We start from the raw sequence: 20,053 nt of genomic DNA on the forward strand, positions 1-20,053 counted from the left end.
TAATTTGGACAATCTGAATTCTCCCTCTGTGTACCCGAACAGGCGCCGGAATGTGGCGACTAGGGGCTTTTCATTGCAGTGTTAATGTAAGCCTACTTGCAATAATAAAGATTATTATTATGTAAAAAATTATGAGGGGCATAGATTAGCAGGTAGTAAACTTTCCCCTTGGTGGAGGGATCAATGACCAGGGGACATAGATTTAAGGTAAGGGACAAGAGGTTTAGAGGGGATGTGAGGGGAAACCTTTTTACCCAGAGAGTGGTGGGAATTTGGATCTCACTGCCTGAAAGGGCGGTGGAGGCAGAGACCCTCATAACATTTAAGAAGTATTTAGATGTGCACTTGTGATCCCAAGGCACACATGGCTATGGGCCAAGTGCTGGAAAATAGTACTTGAATGGCTAAAATAGTACTTGAATGGCTATTTTTCACCAGTGCAGACGCAATGGGCCGAAGGTCCTTTTCTGTGCTGTATGACTCTTTGACTCCATGGTGCTAATAAAACAAAAAATCCTACTAATCATGTCACTAATGTTAATGCAGCAGTAAAATACACGAAGGATACAATGCAGGGATGTATTTGAAATTCTTCATACAAAACAGTTAAAAAAACATTTGTGCAAAAACATTTGTGGAGAAATACGTCCTGTTACAAAACAACCACACTGAGTACAATGCCTGCCTTCTGGTTACAAACGTATCAATAAGGTTGTGTCCACATAAAATATACATACAACAAATATTCAAAAATAAAACAAGAATAAAGCACACCTCGTCACAAATTATTTGTAGGAATTGGTTGTGAAAATGAAAACATCTGCCAGAGGGACAAAGGGAACTGAGAGTTGCAATTGCTGGTCTAGTCGTGTTTCCATTCTAAAAAAAATTATATATCCTCAGTGTCTGTGTGAATGGCAGCTCACTTACTCAAGCAACAGAAAAAGTGTCCAGTTCTTCATAATGGAACAAGTCAGTGTTCATCTGGATCATCCTTTTAGCCAGATGTTTAGATACATGAGACAGAAGGACAAACGTCCCTCCGCTTGTTTTACGAAAGGCTGCAATATTCTCCTCACATACCCTCCCTTCAGCATCAAATTCAGCAATATATCACTGAAGGAAAGCCCTCACAATCCCTCACCTCCCTCAGTTCGTTCACCAAGTCGAACTGCCCAACACAAAAATATCTCCCCGACAAGAAACGTTGATTGTCATCTCAAAGCTTGCATTTTGGACCAATCTATATTAAATAGTTGCATAGCAACAAATATAAGTGAAATTTAAACTTGCTATTTATATAAATTTAAAATTCTAATTTAAAATGCATCTTAAAGTAGATATATGTTACACTTGTAGTCCTTTGCCATGTCACCATTTGTATTTTACCAGAACTTGTGCATTTCATAAACGTCCAATTCAGTTTTGGTAAAAGAAAGCTTAAACAATTGCGCAGTTCGGAGCTCTGCTTCCAAAAGGAGTTATTGTCACAAGCATTGACTTCAAAGAAAGTCTGAAATTTTATTTATTCTTGCATTTTGTTAGAAATGTAGTCTTTCCTATTAAATATCACATTTGTTGCACGGTATGCAACTTTATTGACCAAACCACATATATTAATCACTTTTATTGTTATGTGTTGATTCTTCTTATGGAACAACAAATATCTGAAATAGATAATTAATTATTTTAAAAATCCATGTGGTTCTCTCAATGGTCTATTAGAAAAAGGCACTGTCCAGTATGGTAGAGACTTAGTACCCTGAAGCTCCTTCCCTACTCTCATCCAGGCCCGCAGGCGGCTGGGACACTACAACCGCTTGTAGCACTCTCAGCTCGGCAAGAGAGGAAACAAATATTAATATAGTACTTGCTGCTGATCACTATTCAGTGTGTGTGTATGAACATCACTTGAGGACACATGTCACAGTGATGATCTCCTCAATTGTCAAACTCCCCGTTGACACAGGGTGCAGGCGTACCCATGCTGAGTGGCCACCTGAAAGAACCACTGAAAGGCTGCTGATGTCTGTGACACACAGCCGAGAAATAAAATAGCACCTTTAGGTCAAGAAGGCAGAAAATAAGACAAAAAAATACTTGCTGCAATGGTGCAGAAAACACCCTTTCACAGTTTGGTCAGGATCAGGATGGTAGTTGGCTGACAGGTCACATCAAAGCTTCACTTATGTGTTGTCATGTATATAAATCTTCTTTTCATTCCCTATTTTATTTCTAAAATTAGATTATACTCAATAATAAAAACTGTCAAAACAAGTTCTAAGTGTATGTGTATATATATATATATATATTACAGTTCTGCTCTAATAACAGATTCATTTACCAACTGCCCGTCACTGTCCCCCAATAATGTTGTCTGTATTGGATCCATCTGCATTGTTTTATGGGACAGATGTGCAAAGATTGGCATGCTAGTTCCACTAGGATGACTTGACATGGATAGATGATGAGATAGCAATGGAGTGTTCGCATCATGATTTGATCCAGAGAAAGGCAAGGTTGTCACATGACCAGTGCTCGTTGATCCACTCCCACTACTGGGTGACCGGCTCTTTGGTGGTGGACCATGAGGAATCATTCGCGGTGGCACTTGTTGATAATGGGTAGCTGGGTAGGCAGCGTACCCTGCAGGTACAGGATAACTGTTAACTTGGATGAATCTCTGATGCTGGGCTATTGCTGGACCAATTAGGCTTCCGATTTGGGCCTGGGGTAGGCCCTGTGCTTGATATATGTGGATAGGATACCTTGGGTTACTGAGATTACTAACTGGACTTGCACTGAGAGATGTGGTCTGGGTTGTGGCATTCCCTCCAGATGGTGTTGTTGAACTGGTATGGCTTGATAGCCCTTCCCAGGACCTCAGCCTAACATGAATATCCTTAAAGCGTGGTCTTCTGGCTGGAATCTCATGCCAGGTTTCTGTCATTAAATCATACATTCGAGGAGGACAATCTTCTGGGCATGGGAGTAACTGCCTTTTCCGTACCATTTCTATGACTTCTTGATTAGAAAACCCATAATATGGTTGCAGTCCAAAACTAAAAATCTCCCATAAAACCACCCCAAAAGACCAAATATCTGAGTCACTGGAAAACTTTCCAAACAGTATTGCTTCGGGAGGCATCCAGCGAATTGGGAGGAGGGACTTGTTTTGCACCCTGTAATAATCAGCTGCATATATCTCTCTTGAAAGGCCAAGATCAGATATCTTCACTCTCAGTTGTTCTCCAATAATGATGTTACGTGCTGCGAGGTCTTTGTGAACAAAAAAGTGGCTCGACAGGTATTCCATTCCTGCTGCTATCTGTATGGAGATATGCAAAAAGTCTGCATGGTCCAGGCTAGATTTGACAGTTCCATCTTCATCACTGCTACATCCGACGTCGGAATGGGGAGATCTCATGATGAGAAATTCATGAAGGTCACCATGGTTCATGTACTCAAAGAGCATGCACACCGGCTGTTCCTGTGTCACCACCCCAAGGAGGCAGACAACATTGGGGTGATGCAGTTCTGACATCAGAGATGCCTCCTGCTGGAACTCTGCCCAAAGCTGCGGGTTACTGAAGTCCTTCAGGGTCTTTATAGCAACGAGTTGGGCATGATCCATTCCTGGTAGGTAAAGATGGCCTTTGTAGATTTTTCCAAAGGCACATTCTCCTAACTCTTCCATAAAACGCACAGCAGAAAGAGGCAGCTCCTTAGCTTTACACTGCTGGATGAAAGAAAAACAAAACCTTTTAAGTTATAGGGTCAATAAAGTAAACTAAAATTCAAAACAAAATATATGAATCATTTCATTGATATTATGTCATAATGGTTTTAAGAGTTTTGTTTCATGTATTGTGGTGAATTATTTAATGAGCAGTTTGTTTCAAGTATACAGCTGCAAGAAATGAGAAATTTCACTTCAAATAATAATATGCAAGTTTGCAACAAATATCTCCCCATCACACTCTTATTGTCTCCCTTCCTTTCCCATTCATTTTGGGTACGGTTGCACTAGTGCCCATGATATCTTACCAAGTAGCCATTTGTAAATCCAAGCAGATTGTGTCGCCGGGATAGTACATCACAACAGAGCCTAACCCCGCCCTCAGTTGATCCCCATGGTCACACTTGCAGGCAGAGTCACTGAATGGCAATCAGGAGTTTGCAAACTTGGTTTAATTTTCCATTCCCTGCACCAGATGCACCAAGAAAACACCAAATAAGGTCAGTTGGCTCAGCAAAGGCTGCGGGCCTCCCAACGCCTTGTTAGTCTCTATAACACAATTTAACACCAGGTAATATTTATATCTATTGAGCCAACAAAGGAGGCTGCAATGGCCTGTTAAATTTTAAACATTGAGATTTTACAAAAGCAAATCCAGATTATTCCATCCTCGACACCTCAGCCATCAAGCATTGCTATGTTTGTTAAAACAATGATTCTGATTTATATTGAAAACACTGGAAGTGACATTTTCTCATTGTATGCACCTTCATCCCTCAGGAGTGCATCTCAGGAAAAGGACACTAACAGCACACAATTTTCCATTCATTTGAATAAACAGGAGGAAAATTGTGAGCTACGTGGAGTTTGAAACTAGAACTAGGGGGGCATAGACTCAAAATAAGGGGGAGCAGATTTAGGACTGAGTCGAGGAGGAACTTCTTCACCCAAAGGGTCGTGAATCTGTGGAATTCCCTGAGCAGTGAAGCAGTTGAGGCTACCTCGTTAAATGTTTTTAAGGCAAAAGTAGGTAGATTTTTGAACAGTCAAGGAATAAAAGGTTACAGTGAGCGGGCGAGTAAGTAGAGCTGAATCCACAAAAAGATCAGCAATGATCTTATTGAATGGCGGAACAGGTTTGAGGGGCCGGGTGGCCTATTCCTGCTCCTAGTTCGTATGTTCTAATGAGAGACATTTCCTGATCGGCACTATTGGCACATTGAGACACTGCACCGGGGGTGCGTAGTTAGAAATGCCCCCAGATGAATCTGACAACTTACTCAGGAATGCCGTGCCATCAGGAAAAAAAGAAAAGCAAGCATGTTAGTTAACCTCTCTTGTGACTGTGTGCCGTTTTTTCCAAAATAGCCTGCATAAAACTAACTTCTAATAGATGATTTTTGTTAAAATGAAAAACACATTCTGTGCTTCTTACAGCACCTCATAACTTAGGATCTTGTTTTAGAATACACTGCATATTCTACCACTTAATAAACACCATTAAAATCCTTCCAAAGCTGCAACAGATTTGAAAAACGAACCCATGCATTGCATGGCAATGGCAGGAAATAAAGTTTCATTATAAATGCACAGATGGTCTGTATTAGGAGCAAATCCTCAAGGGCAAGGTTGTTTTAAGCTGACATACACTATATTATATACCGAGTAATAAAAGAAAATTGACCTCTGCATGACTCCTGGTGGATTTTATTTTTCTCTCTTCGCACCAATACTGGATGACTATCAAAAGAGAAAAGAGGAGCCATAACTTTGGAGATTCAGGACAACTTACAACACGACAGGAGGCTATAAATCTGCTTGTTTTTGTTTGACAGACCGGTCTTGTACCCAGCCGATCAAACTGTACAGCAAATGTAAGATACATGCTCGGTTTCCAGCCAAGATAAACTGAACCCAGTGGAAGAAAAACAACTGACTCCAGACAGGCCAGATTTCCGCATTTTCTTTCCCTCTTTCTGAAAAAAACCACTTATGTTAAGTACCAGGCAAGTCTGGGTTTCATTTACCATGTTTCAAAAAAGAAGCAATTAAAGAGACCCTATTCGTGCTTTGTTTTTTGTTCCCTGGACCCTCCCAAATTCCTTTTGTAAAGTATTGAAATGTAAACTTTCCATGCATAACTGTAATGAATAAAACCCGTTCTCCTCTCTGAGCCAACACAGGAATCCAGAGTCCTGGAGGTAAGTGCATGAAGTGGCATAAAGCTGAAACCTAAAGGCCAGGAAGGAGCTTAGAATTCGCTCGCAGTGTGTGTGCTGAGTTAGCCGATTTCAGCTGCTGCAACTGTCACATGATACAATTACCGTCTGCACTTTACAGCGAAGCAAGAGAGCAGAGGGGTAACAAAAATCAGTCCAAATTACTGTTCATGATTCAGTTGTTCCGCGGGAAAGCGGACTATTTTGTCACTGGGCGAGCAGAGAGCCAGGCTCAGCTGTGATATGCCTTTTCAGTTAAATAGGCTGTCCACACTTTCCGATGACTCTTAATATGAGGTTTGAATGAGATAGCTGCCGGCCTACAGAACGACGTCCCAGTATGAATCAAGTCTTCAGGAGAAGAGTAAATAAAAGTTGCCAAAAAAATTCTAGATCAATCTCATTCCATCATTTTGGGAGTAGAGTTATTTAACCGTTATGGAGGAGGGGGTTACATTTACAGTATCCAATAATGGAGAACGTAAAACAAAGACAACTTGACAAGCAAAGTCCATGCGTTTATAACCGAGGCCACTATTCAATATACCAGATATATCTAATGTCAGAATGTTTAATTTCTTTCTCACAGTTCAAGGACACCTTGGGCCTTCTCTCCCCCAGGCTTTCCTTCATCCCCTCTCTAACCACAGTGGGGAGGTTGGAAAACAGTGTAGGGGAGTGGTTCTCAACACTCCTGCGCACCCATTTCTGAATGCGAGGCCCCTCGATGGATCCAGAGATAAATAAGGCCCACTTTGCTCACACAGATCAGGAAGGTCTCAAGCTCAGTTCTAACCTGTAGTACATTAACTGATCATGGGTGGAAGCAGGACTCATGAGCCTGGAACAAAAGCTGTCAAGAGCCTGTCTGACATCGCTTGGCACAGACCATTTTTAAAAATTGAGAAACTGTGATGCAAGGTCAAACTTTGTAATGCAGAACCACAGAGTTCAAAAGAACAGGGAGACTGACCATAATTGTATACATGAAAGATAAATAGAATGTTGCAATTGAGAGAAACATTGAGAGCTTTGGATGAGAGAGGGATTATCTATTGGATGACAAGTTTTTCATTATGTTCTGAGACAAGTGCCAAGACAGGTGCTGAGAAGTGTGAGACAGGTGCCAAGATAACCTCAGGTATAGAAGCAGTATTCAAGTCTTGGATCAAACCTGAACTTTCTAAAGAATGAAAAGGTGTTGATGCAAAAGAAAGTGTCTGGAAGGAAGCATGAAACCATGTGGGGGAGATGGGAATTCTATTTTAAGTCAGGGAAATCGAATCTACTAATGTTAGTGTGGATCCACCAAGGGTAAAAGGTGACTGCTGTTGATTAGAGTAAAGGGTACACAAAATTGTTTTTGAACCACTGAAAGCAACAAGACTTCAATTTTTCCATTTCAGAGGCCAGAGGAGATCTGGATGGAATGAGTCAAACATTGGATTCTCTGTTTGCGTGACTATGTTCTCCTGCTGGAGCTGAATTGCACCAGTTTTACAATCTCCTTGCGGTTGTAAGACCATAAGACCATAAGACATAGGAGCGGAAGTAAGGCCATTCAGCCCATCGAGTCCACTCCACCATTCAATCATGGCTGATTTCAACTCCATTTACCCGCTCTCTCTCCATATCCCTTAATTCCTCGAGAAATCAAAAATTTATCAACTTCTGTCTTAAAGACACTCAACGTCCCGGCCTCCACCGCCCTCTGTGGCAATGAATTCCACAGACCCACCACTCTCTGGCTGAAGAAATTTCTCCTCATCTCTGTTCTAAAGTGACTCCCTTTTATTCTAAGGCTGTGCCCCCGGGTCCTAGTCTCCCCTTCTAATGGAAACAACTTCCCTACGTCCACCCTATCTAAGCCATTCATTATCTTGTAAGTTTCTATTAGATCTCCCCTCAACCTCCTAGACTCCAATGAATATAATCCCAGGATCCTCAGACGTTCATCGTATGTTAGGCCTACCATTCCTGGGATCATCCGTGTGAATCTCCGCTGGACCCGCTCCAGTGCCAGTATGTCCTTCCTGAGGTGTGGGGCCCAAAATTGCTCACAGTATTCTAAATGGGGCCTAGCTAATGCTTTATAAAGCTTCAGAAGTACATCCCTGTTTTTATATTCCAAGCCTCTTGAGATGAATGACAACATTGCATTTGCTTTCTTAATTACGGTCTCAACCTGCAAGTTTACCTTTAGAGAATCCTGGACTAGGACTCCCAAGTCCCTTTGCACTTCAGCATTATGAATTTTGTCACCGTTTAGAAAATAGTCTATGCCTCTATTCTTTTTTCCAAAGTGCAAGACCTCGCACTTGCCCACGTTGAATTTCATCAGCCATTTCTTGGACCACTCTCCTAAACTGTCTAAATCTTTCTGCAGCCTCCCCACCTCCTCCATACTACCTGCCCCTCCACCTATCTTTGTATCATCGGCAAATTTAGCCAGAATGCCCCCAGTCCCGTCATCTAGATCGTTAATATATAAAGAGAACAGCTGTGGCCCCAACACTGAACCCTGTGGGACATCACTTGTCACTGGTTGCCATTCCGAAAAAGAACCTTTTATCCCAACTCTCTGCCTTCTGCCTGACAGCCAATCGTCAATCCATGTTAGTACCTTGCCTCGAATGCCATGGGCCCTTATTTTACTCAGCAGTCTCCCGTGAGGCACCTTATCAAAGGCCTTTTGGAAGTCAAGATAGATAACATCCATTGGCTCTCCTTGGTCTAACCTATTTGTAATCTCTTCAAAGAACTCTAACAGGTTTGTCAGGCACGACCTCCCCTTACTAAATCCATGCTGACTTGTCCTAATCCGACCCTGTACTTCCAAGAATTTAGAAATCTCATCCTTAACAATGGATTCTAGAATCTTGCCAACAACCGAGGTTAGGCTATTTGGCCTATAATTTTCCATCTTTTTCCTTGTTCCCTTCTTGAACAGGGGGGTTACAACAGCGATTTTCCAATCCTCTGGGACTTTCCCTGACTCCAGTGACTTTTGAAAGATCATAACTAACGCCTCCACTATTTCTTCAGCTATCTCCTTTAGAACTCTAGGATGTAGCCCACCTGGGCCCGGAGATTGATCAATTTTTAGACCTCTTAGTTTCTCTAGCACTTTCTCCTTTGTGATGGTTACCATATTCTACTCTGCCCCCTGACTCTCCTGAACTGTTGGGATATTACTCATGTCTTCTACTGTGAAGACTGACGCAAAGTACTTATTCAGTTCCTCAGCTATTTCCTTGTCTCCCATCACAAAATTACCAGCGTCATTTTGGAGCGGCCCAATGTCAACTTTTGCCTCCCGTTTGTTTTTAATGTATTTAAACAAACTTTTACTATCATTCCTAATGTTACTGGCTAGCCTACCTTCATAATTGATCCTCTCTTTCCTTATCTCTCTCTTTGTTATCCTCTGTTATTTTTTTGTAGCCTTCCCAATCTTCTGACTTCCCACTACTCTTTGCCACATTATAGGCTTTCTCTTTTGCTTTGATGCATTCCCTAACTTCCTTTGTCAGCCATGGCTGCCTAATCCCCCCTCTGATAACCTTTCTTTTCTTTGGGATGAACCTCTGTACTGAGTCCTCAATTAATCCCATAAACTCCTGCCATTGCTGTTCTACTGTTTTTCCCACTAGGCTCTGCTCCCAGTCGATTTTCGTCAGTTCTTCCCTCATGCCCCTGTAGTTACCTTTATTTAACTGTAACACCTTTACATCTGATTCTACCTTCTTTCTTTCAAATTGGAGATTGAATTCTCCCATATTATGATCACTGCCTCCTAAGTGTTCCCTTACTTTAAGATCTTTAATCAAGTCTTGCTCATTACATAACACTAAGTCCAGAATGGCCTGTTCCCTCGTGGGCTCCATCACAAGCTGTTCCAAAAAGCCCTCCTGTAAACATTCAATGAATTCCCTTTCCTTGGGTCCACTGGCAGCATTATTTACCCAGTCCACCTGCACATTGAAGTCCCCCATGATCACTGTGACCTTGCCTTTCTGACATGTACTTTCTATTTCGTGGTGCATTTTGTGCCCCCGGTCCTGACCACTGTTAGGAGGCCTGTACATAACTCCCATTATGTTTTTTTTGCCTTTGTGGTTCCTCAACTCTACCCACACAGACTCCACATCACCTGACCCTATGTCGTTTAGTGCTATTGATTTAACTTCATTCCTAATTAACAAGGCAACCCCGCCCCCTCTGCCCACCTCCCTGTCTTTTCGATAGGTTGTGAATCCCTGGATGTTTAAATGCCAGTCCTGAACCCCCTGCAACCACGGGCGAAATTCTCCTCCAACGGCGGGATGTCCGCCGACTGGCGCCAAAGCCGGCGCCAATCAGACGGGCATCGCGCCGGCCCAAAGGTGCGGAAGGCTCCGCATCTTTGGCGGCCTAGCCGGACGGATTTCCGCCCCGCCAGCTGGCGGAAATGGCGTTTGTTTCCCCGCCAACTGGCGCGGAAATGCGGCGCATGCGCGGGAGCGACAGCGGCCGCTGTCAGTTTCCCGCGCATGCGCAGTGGGGAGAGTCTCTTCCGCCTCCGCCATGGTGGAGGCCGTAGAGGAGGCGGAAGGGAAAGAGTGCCCCCACGGCACAGGCCCGCCCGCGGATCGGTGGGCCCCGATCGCGGGCCAGGCCACCGTGGGGGCACCCCCCGGGGTCAGATCGCCCCGCGCCCCCCCCCAGGACCCCGGAGCCCGCCCACGCCGCCTGGTCCCGCCGGTAAATACCAGGTTTGATTTACGTCGGCGGGACAGGCAATTCCTAGGCGGGACTTCGGCCCATCCTGGCCGGAGAATCCAGCGGGGGGTCCCGCCAACCGGCGCAGCCGGATTCCCGCCCCTGCCCAATCTCCGGGAGCGGAGACTTCGGCGGGGGCGGGGGCTGGATTCACGGTGGCCAACGGCCATTCTCCGACCCGGCGGGGGGTCGGAGAATGACGCCCCACGTCTCTGTGATGCCTACCACATCATATCTGCCAGTCACAATCTGGGCCACAAGCTCATCTACCTTGTTCCGTACACTGCGCGCATTTGTAAAGCGGGATGCAATTCAGTGTTCCATGCCATGCCAGAATCCCTGGGAATCCTGTTATCGGACTGCCATCTGAAGCTGTGGCCCAATAGGGAGGTCCCTCAACGTGTCGGCCCCGACGTAACATGGCGTGGGAGTTCAGGGGCTGGCCCGTAAGAAAATAGGCCCGGGGAGCGAGAGGCCGGCCTGCCGATCGGTGGGCTCCGATCGCGGGCCAGGCCCCATCGGAGGCACCCCCAGGGGCCGGCCCCTCCCCCCCTCCCCCCCACAGGCCGCCGCCCAACCATGTGCGCAGAGTTCCCGCCGGCTGCGACCAGGTATGGACGGCCCCAGCGGGACTCTGCCTTTTTAGAGCAGCCGCTCGGCCCATCTGGACCAGAGAATCGGCGGCCCGGCCACGTAGAGCGGCCCGCAACTGGCGCCGTGCCAAACGCACCAATGGCGGCGATTCTCCGCTCCGAGGAGAATCGCGTGCCGGCGTCGGGGCGGTGTGGCACGGTTGCGGGGATTCTCTGGCCTGGCGCGGGGCTGGGAGAATCCCGCCCCATAGCTGTAGTACTTAACTTGCAGTTCCACGTGTCTATTCCTCGAAGTACAGTAACTGTGCCTGCTTCTGGTTCCCACAGATCCACTATTTGCAGGCCATTCATAGCTTTCATAGTGGTCTGTGACTGACAGCTAGTAAAAACCATCTGCAGCTTTGATCCATTCATATACTTTCACACTTCAGTGTGGTGGAACCCCAATGTTTGTAAACATTGATCACATCAAAGAGAGGCAAGTGCAGTGAAATCACATGCTTAAATAATTGGAATGCACTTAGTGCAACTTACATCTCTTTGGTGGGGTCTGAGTCAGGCGGTGCGGGGACGGGGATTGGGCCTCGGATGGTCTGAACCACTGTGGCCTTAGCATGGTGAACCAACAGTTTCATCCTTGCCCACCATGAGGACTACCATGCCAGGTCCACCTTGCCAGGACCACGATTGTAGAAACCTTATGTGAACCGCGCCCACGTGATTCCCAGCCCCAAGGACCAGAGTATCATGGAAGGAACTGAGCATTGGGTGCCGGGCCCGTTAAATAGATGCAAATAGGTCATTCCGACCCATTTACATTTATTTACATGCTCCCGCTGGTGCGGTGTGGAACCCCTTCACGTTGCTGGTGGGATGTTGGAGCATGGTGTTCAGGTTGGTATCCGGCGACGATACCGATTTTGCCCTGACATCCGATTCTTCGTCCCATCTGGGAACGCATTGCAGGTGTCCCGGGATGCAGAAACCAGAAATATAAAGACAGATAGTAAGACTTTTACAGATATTTTTAAAAAGTTAACAGTGTGAATGCTGGTCCTATAGAAAGTGAGTCTGAGAAGTTAATAATGGAAAATGAGGAGATGGCAGGTGAATTGAACAGGTACTTTGCATTGGTCTTCACTATAAAGGATACAAATAACATCCCAGCAATAGTTGTAAATCAGGAAATGGAAGGGAGTGAGGAACTCACGAAAATTACAATCAGGGAAGTGGTAATGAGTAAATTGATGGATCTGTGGGCTGACACTAGACTTGATGGACTTCATCCTGGGGTCCTAAAAGAAGTGGCTAGTGAGATAGTTGATGAATCAGTTTTAATTTTCCAAATTCCTAAGTTAAGGGAAGGTTCCTTAAGATTGGAAAATAGCGAATGTAACTTCTTTATTCAAAAAGGGAGACAGAAAGCAAGAAACTACAGGCCGGTTAGTTTAACCTCTGCCATCGAGAAAACGTCATAGAGAAGTGATTATTAAAGATGCTATAGCAAGGAACTTTGAAAATGTCAAGGTAACCAGAATCATAATGATTTTATGAAAGGGCAATCACGTGAAACCAATTTATTGGAGTTCTTTGAAGAAGTGACGTTGGCTGTGGATAATGGGGAACAAGTAGATGTACTATACTTAGATTTCTTGAAGCGATTTGATAAGGTGCCATATCAAAGATTTAAAAATGAAAGCTCATGGTGTAGGAGGACAACATATTGGCAAGGATAGAAATTGGCTGGCTAAAAGGGAACAGAGGGTAGGCATAAAAGAGTCTTTTTCTGTTTGGTGAGATGTAATGAATGGTGCGCCACGGGAATCAGTGCTGGGGCCTCAAACTTGGATGAAGGGATTAAAGACATGGCTGCCAGATTTGCTGATGACAGAGAGATAGATAGGAAATTAAGATGTGAAGAGGATGCAAGAAGGCTGCGAAGGGACATAGGTCTGGCAAATGGGGTAGAATGTGGGAGATATGAAATTGTCCATTTTGGCAGAAAAAATATAAAAATAAGCATATTAACTAAATGGTGCGATATTACAGAGCTCGGAGATGCAGATGGATCTGGGTGTCCTAATGTATGAATTGCTAAAGGTTGGTATGCATCTGCAGCAAGTCATTAGCAAAGCTAATAGAATGTCATCATTTATTGTGAGGGGAATTGAATACAAAAGTAGGGAGGTTGTGCTTCAGTTCTATAGGGCATTAGTGAGGCCACATCCACAGGACTGTGTACAGTATTGATCTCCTTATTTAAGGAGGGATGTAAATATATTGGAAGCAGTTCAGAGAAGGTTTATTGGACTAGAGTCTTTGGAACTCTCTTCCTCAAAAGGTGATGGAAGCAGAGTCTTTGAATATTTTCAAGGTAGAGATAAATAGATTCTTGAGAAGTGAGAGAGTAAAACATTATAGGGGGCAGGGAGGAATATGGGGTTGAATTTACATTCAGATCAGCCATGATCTTATTGAATGGTGGAGCAGGCGAGGGCCGAGTTTCCTACTCCTGCTTCTAATTTGTATGTTGGTATGTAAGTTCGCAATTTACCCAATTATGCAAAAACAGAGTTCTGCATGTGCATAACATAGTTTCCAAGATCATGAATGGAACAGTCATGCCAAAAAACATATCAGTGATGGTCGTTAGGTCAGAACTCTCAAATTATACGCTGCATGGACAGTTAGCAACAGTTCCGATGACATTAGAAAGTACTTTCTAAGTGGAACAGAGAAATTGGTTTGAGCATGAACAAATTTCTAAACAAAGGAATGGGGTAAAGAAGATTGAACAAAAGACATATAACAAGGGTAAATTTCAAGGCAGACATATTAAGAAAAATGTTAACTCAATTACTAGACCTTAGAGGGCTGTAGATAGGAAAGAAAGATTCTCCTGACAGGGGAAACAAAATTGAAGTTGGCTTTAATGTTTGAAGGAGTAATGGGTGGAGGTTCTTTGTTAAGATCGTTAAGATTAGAGTTGGAGAAGAAATATGGGTTAAAGTAATGATTTTTCTCTTTAGAAGAATTAATGACAAGAAAGAAGGAAGATGAAAAAAAGGATTCACAAAAATTATGAGGAACAGATTTGGTTTGTTATGGCAAATTAGGGAAACAGATGGTTTCTATTCAATAGAGAGATATTCAATTTGATTTTGCTTGATAATAAATTTGAAATACGGACAATTATTATTAGTTGCTCAATAGAGACAATTGATTAATTTAGTGCAGTGAAGGAAAGGCATTTATAGCCACAGCAAATGTGTCTGATGATGTAAAGTAGCAAAGGCAAACAGTTGAGATGTCAAAGTGAACATACACACATAACCTGTTAAGGGTTGCAAGTTGGAGTGGCAAGTGTAATGGGAATTGGAAGAGGGAAGACGATTCAAGTTAACTATTGAGTGGTGATGACATTATTGGAAGGATCATCTGGAAGATGACATGCTTCTGACATTAGGAAGATGAATTGAGAGCCGCGGGAAATGACTGGGTTGTTGAGAAATGACTGGGTCATTGATATTAATGATGGCATCTTGTTAATGCAACTCACTCCCAAACAGTCAGCATCAGGAGTTACTACAAGTCAAATCCCAGAATGTTTGAAAAAAAATTATGATAAATCAATGTCAAGTTAATAATGTTTTGATATATGCTCTATAATTAAAATCATGCAATACGCTTGCAGCACAGGGTTGGGATATGGTGATCCTCTGCTCAGAGCATGTGGAAAGAAAGAAACTTTTTCCTGTATTAGTTCAGTATCCAAATTCCCTTCTAGACTAGGAAACGTAGGGACAGAGTGCTCACTTACGGTCAGGTGGAAAAACAGCAGTCTGATATCTATTAGGGGGATTGCAGGGACATAGTTCAACATTTGTACTGTGTTTTGTGACAGTGATATTACAAATATTGGATTGAAGATCAGGCTTTGATGACCAGGCTTGACTGTGATACTCCATATGGTGGGATAGCACTTTTCCACTTACTGTTTACTCACTTGGGTTAGCAAAGACTAGACTCAAACTAGGTGGCCCAGGAAGACATCAGCTGGTCTAACTCCCAGTACTCTGAACACAAACTGTAATGAAACAATCAGTTCCAGTGAGAGGGAACAGGTCTACATCCATAGTCTGTCTGGGACGCCATGAGTCATGAGCGGTTCTTTAGCTTGCTTAGTTTGATGTTCGTTACAAGTAACTGCACCGGCCATGAGGTCCTTGATTTAATTGCTTATGGTTGGCCAAAGAGCTCTTTGCTTGGCTTCCTCGCACTCAACTTGATTCCTTGATGGCTTGCGTGAATGCACTTCAACATCTATTTCCTCACCTCTTTAGCGATAATGACTCAGTCCCTTTGTACAAGATGCCACCTTGGCCAATCACGTCATCTCTGTATGCCCAATACTTTCTTCTTGCAACAGGCGTGGTATTCTTGGGTTCAGGCCATTCTTTCATCACAACATCCTCTTGTAGAGTTACATCATGTTGCATAGTTTGCTTGATCAGAGCAAAAAGCTTGTCTGTCAGTATGTGTTAAACAGTCAATGGCCAGCATCATGCTAACACTGCAAGTCTCTTTTAGTACACGAAGGGTTACAAGTCTGAACTTTTGACATGTTTCAGCTGATGAGGGAATTCTACCTTGTGTCCTCTGTCTGGAGATCTTCTTTTTTCCCATTGGATTAGGTTCTCAGTTAAATTTGTCCACTTTGAGGGAGCATCTTTCCATCATAGGGCTTCAATTTGATCTTAGTTGACTTCATTTTTGTGTCACCATCTTGAGCAACTTCACACGGGCCTGTGAAGCTCACGACGTTGCATGCAGCACCAGTGTATAACTGATACTTCACAGTAACATGATGCTCCCCTTCTGTATTCATCATTCCAACAGTAACAAACTATTTTTTACTTCAGGATTTAAAGACACCAACTTGTTTTAGGGTTTTGTGTGATTTGTCACAATCATCGTTCAGTATATTTTCAGCATTCAACTTTATAGGCTTACTGTTCTTCTTCCAGTAAAAGACTTACGTGCAAAGTGGTTCAGCTTCTTACAGTTAGTGCACTGCTTTCTCTACATTGGACATGCTTCCTTTTCCTTCTTGTGGTCACCTCCACAGTATTTTCATCCAGTAGTCCAGCTTTAATCTTTCTGCTGGTCCTTCTGCAACTTGGCTTTCCTTTTCTTCATTGGCCTGTGCTTGGAAAGCTTGGGCTGTCTCCCAGCGTAGTGCAAAGCCTCCTCCGTTCTCCATTAATACTCTTCAGCTAATAATCAGCCACCTCAGAGCTTCTGTATATGTCAATAGTTTTCTCGAGAGCAAGTTCATCTTCTCAGCAGATGACTCTCTTGTTCCTAAGATAATCCTATCTCTGATGAGGTCATCCTTCAGTTGCCAAAACTCTCAAGGTTTGGGTCAACATGTCAGTGCAGTCACATAATGATCAATATTCTCCCATCCTTCCTGAATTGTAGGGCAAAATTCTCCCCAAACGGCGCGATGTCCGCTGACTGGCGCACAAAACGGCGCCAATCAGGCGCTCCGCATCTTTGGGGGCCGAGCCCCAACATTGAGGGGCTAGGCCGGCGCCGGAGGGATTTCCGCCCCGCCAGCTGGCGGAAACGGCCTTTGTTGCCCCGCCAGCTGGCGCGGAAATGACATGTCGGGGCGGCGCATGCGCGGGAGCGTCAGCGGCCGCTGACAGTTTCCCGCGCATGCGCAGTGGGGAGAGTCTCTTCCGCCTCCGCCATGGTGGAGACCGTTGCGGAGGCGGAAGGGAAAGAGTGCCCCCACGGCACAGGCCCGCCCGCGGATCGGTGGGCCCCGATCGCGGGCCAGGCCACCGTGGGGGCACCCCCCGGGGTCAGATCGCCCCGCGCCCCCCCCCCCAGGACCACGGAGCCCGCCCACGTCGCCTTGTCCCGCCGGTAAATAGGTACTCTAATTTACGCTGGCGGGACAGGCAATTTATCGGCGGGACTTCAGCCCATCCGGGCCGGAGAATCGAGCGGGGGGGCCCGCCAACCGGCGCGGCCCGATTCCCGCCCCCGCCGAATATCCGGTACCGGAGACTTCGGCAACCGGCGGGGGCGGGATTCACGGCGGCCAACGGCCATTCTCCGACCCGCTGGGGGGTCGGAGAATGACGCCCGTAGTGTTAAACGCACATTGTTCATAAATATTATTAGTAAAGGGCTCAAAGCAGGTCTTTAAGTACTCCAAAATTTCATAAGGCCGGTTTTTCTGCTCCTCAGTGTGGCCTCGGGTGCAATCGAGCTTGTAGCACTCCTTTGCCATCACTGAAAACATTGTTGCTACTCTCATATTTTCAGGTTTCTTATTCAACTCTGGCAAATTGGAATGATTGACAATTCCCTCTCAAACTTCTCTTCATGTCTCTCAGAGTATTTATACAGGAAAATGCAAAGCCATAATGACTCATTCAGCTGTTGATGTCCTGTACAAAGTTGCAGGCCATAGTTTTAATTTTTCTCAATTTTTTCTTTACATGTGCTGGCTCCCTTACAACTATCAAAATCCCAGCTGCACACTTCCGGGGTTGCTGCTGACACCATGGGCGGGATTCTCCGACCCCCCGCCGGGTCGGAGAATCGCCGGGGGCTGGCGTGAATCCCGCCCCCGCCGGTTGCAATTCTCCGGCACCGGATATTCGGCGGGGGTGGGAATCGCGCCGCGCCTGTTGGCGGGCCGCCCCCGGCGATTCTCCGGCCCGGATGGGCCGAAGTCCCGTTGCTGGAATGCCTGTCCCGCCGGCGTGGATTAAACCACCCCTCTTACCGGCGGGACAAGGCGGCGCGGGCGGGCTCCAGGGTCCTGGGGGGGGCGCGGGGCGATCTGGCCCCGGGGGGTGCCCCCACGGTGGCCTGGCCCGCGATCGGGGCCCACCGATCCGCGGGCAGGCCTGTGCCGTGGGGGCACTCTTTTCCTTCCGCCTTTGCCACGGTCTCCACCATAGCGGAGGCGGAAGCGACCCCCTCCACTGCGCATGCGCGGGGATGCCGTGAGCGGCCGCTGACGCTCCCGCGCATGCGCCGCCCGGCAAAGTAATTTCCGCGCCAGCTGGCGGGGCACCAAAGGCCTTTCCCGCCAGCTGGCGGGGCGAAAATCAGTCCGGCGCAGGCCTTGCCCCTCAAGGTGAGGGCTCGGCCCCTTAAGATGCGGAGGATTCCGCACCTTTGGGGCGGCGCGATGCCGGACTGATTCGCGCCGTTTTTGGCACCGGTCGGCGGACATCACGCCGATTGCGTAGAATTCCGCCCCATGTTCCATGTGGTGGGGAAAATGGTTACTGCCCTAAAACGTTAATTTACATATGATGGCGCCTGAGGTCACGTGACTATGGCAACCCACAGTGTACAAAGGTATTTACGCAAACATCCTGTAAGGTTGCACAACATAGGTATTATTAGAAGACTCCATTTCACATCAGCGATGACATGTAGAAAATTTAAAAGCAAAAGATGTCTGGAATAATTTATATTGGCGGAGATTAATTGATTTATGTTGCAGCCATAATAACACAAGTGTTGATCCAAAATCTCAACACACAGAGACTTACTTAAAATCATGTTATATTGTTGAAACATAATACTTAACCATTAGGCTCAGATCCATCTTATAGAAGTTCCTTTCAGATTGCTTGCTGACTATTTTTCTTTGGAAAAATGCCACAACAATATTAATCTGACACTCAACTGCTTGCATGTGAGTGAATGACCACACAGTGAGAATGATTTTCATCTCAAGCAAGGCCGAACTGGGCATACAACCCAGGCCCACACAGGAAGAGCAGCTCCCCCTCCTACCTGGGACTGCATACTTCCCCCATCCTGTTTGCATTTCAACTTAATTGCACTATTGTCTGAACTCTTAATAGTACTCCGTGATACACTGCCAGTGATATTTGCCAGAATCTCAGACAAATTCTGTCAGGCAAAGTCTGTCGTAGTTTGCTTTCAAAAATTCTGCTATCTCCTCCTGGAAATTTTAAGATTTATGCGGACAATGAGTGGCCTATTTCATCGCCACCTGAGAAGCGGATTTATTTTTTAATGTTGGGCTCATCAAGGTGAGGGGTGACAGGACTGGGAAATGGGACTGCTTCTCAATTCCGCAATCCAGTGTCAGCATCAGGCATTCCTGGGTCAAGTATAGTGCAAGTTAGATTTCAAATGAAGTGAATGTCAGCTATTCCCCACAGGCAGTTCACAGTTGAAGCGAGTGAGGCACTGTCGCACCGAGAATTGTGTGTGTACACACATACGAGCAGTTGATGCATAGCAGTTCCGGTTCCAGCTCTGATTGAACAATGGAAGCAAGGCAGCACAGGACGTGGCTGAAAGGACAGCACCGTGTGATGGCTCTTTATTAAAACAAACAGCTCCTTCCCATGTGGGGCGAGAACTGATCGTCCATATCAAAGAACTGTTGGATATGATATATATGTAGCTCACCAACCTTCCTTGGAGTGGACTGCCCAGTGTGTCACTGAGATAGACCGAGCTGGAAAATATCAGCTTTGAGGGTTAATTTAATTTAGGTGGGGCAATGGCATCTGTGCTTCATACAGCGTTCGCACTTCAAGAGAGCAGCGATGATATCAGTCAGCATTTCCATTCCTGATTACTGCACGGAAAATTCATGTGCTTGGACATTAGGCATGAACAGGCTTTGCACCCAGCTGCGACAGCCACCTCAGCAGTTAAAGTGC

General features: G+C 45.4%; 1 protein-coding gene across 4 annotated transcripts in view; it reads right to left on the reverse strand.

The window, feature by feature from the left end:
- Positions 1 to 565: 565 nt before the first annotated feature.
- Positions 566 to 20,053, reverse strand: part of ror1 (receptor tyrosine kinase-like orphan receptor 1) — a 439,534-nt gene continuing 420,046 nt past the window's right edge. For 3 of the 4 annotated variants that reach the window (XM_072511138.1, XM_072511137.1, XM_072511139.1), the window contains one exon: positions 566 to 3,739. In XM_072511138.1, the coding sequence (XP_072367239.1) occupies positions 2,312 to 3,739 (1,428 nt within the window). In that variant the 3' untranslated portion in view covers positions 566 to 2,311. Of the gene's footprint in view, positions 3,740 to 5,431; positions 5,480 to 20,053 lie in introns of those variants that run through there. The other variant, XM_072511140.1, reaches the window with a different exon arrangement.

This window comes from Scyliorhinus torazame, chromosome 7, assembly GCF_047496885.1.
Source record: "Scyliorhinus torazame isolate Kashiwa2021f chromosome 7, sScyTor2.1, whole genome shotgun sequence".
In the NCBI taxonomy this organism is placed as follows: Eukaryota; Metazoa; Chordata; class Chondrichthyes; order Carcharhiniformes; family Scyliorhinidae; genus Scyliorhinus; species Scyliorhinus torazame.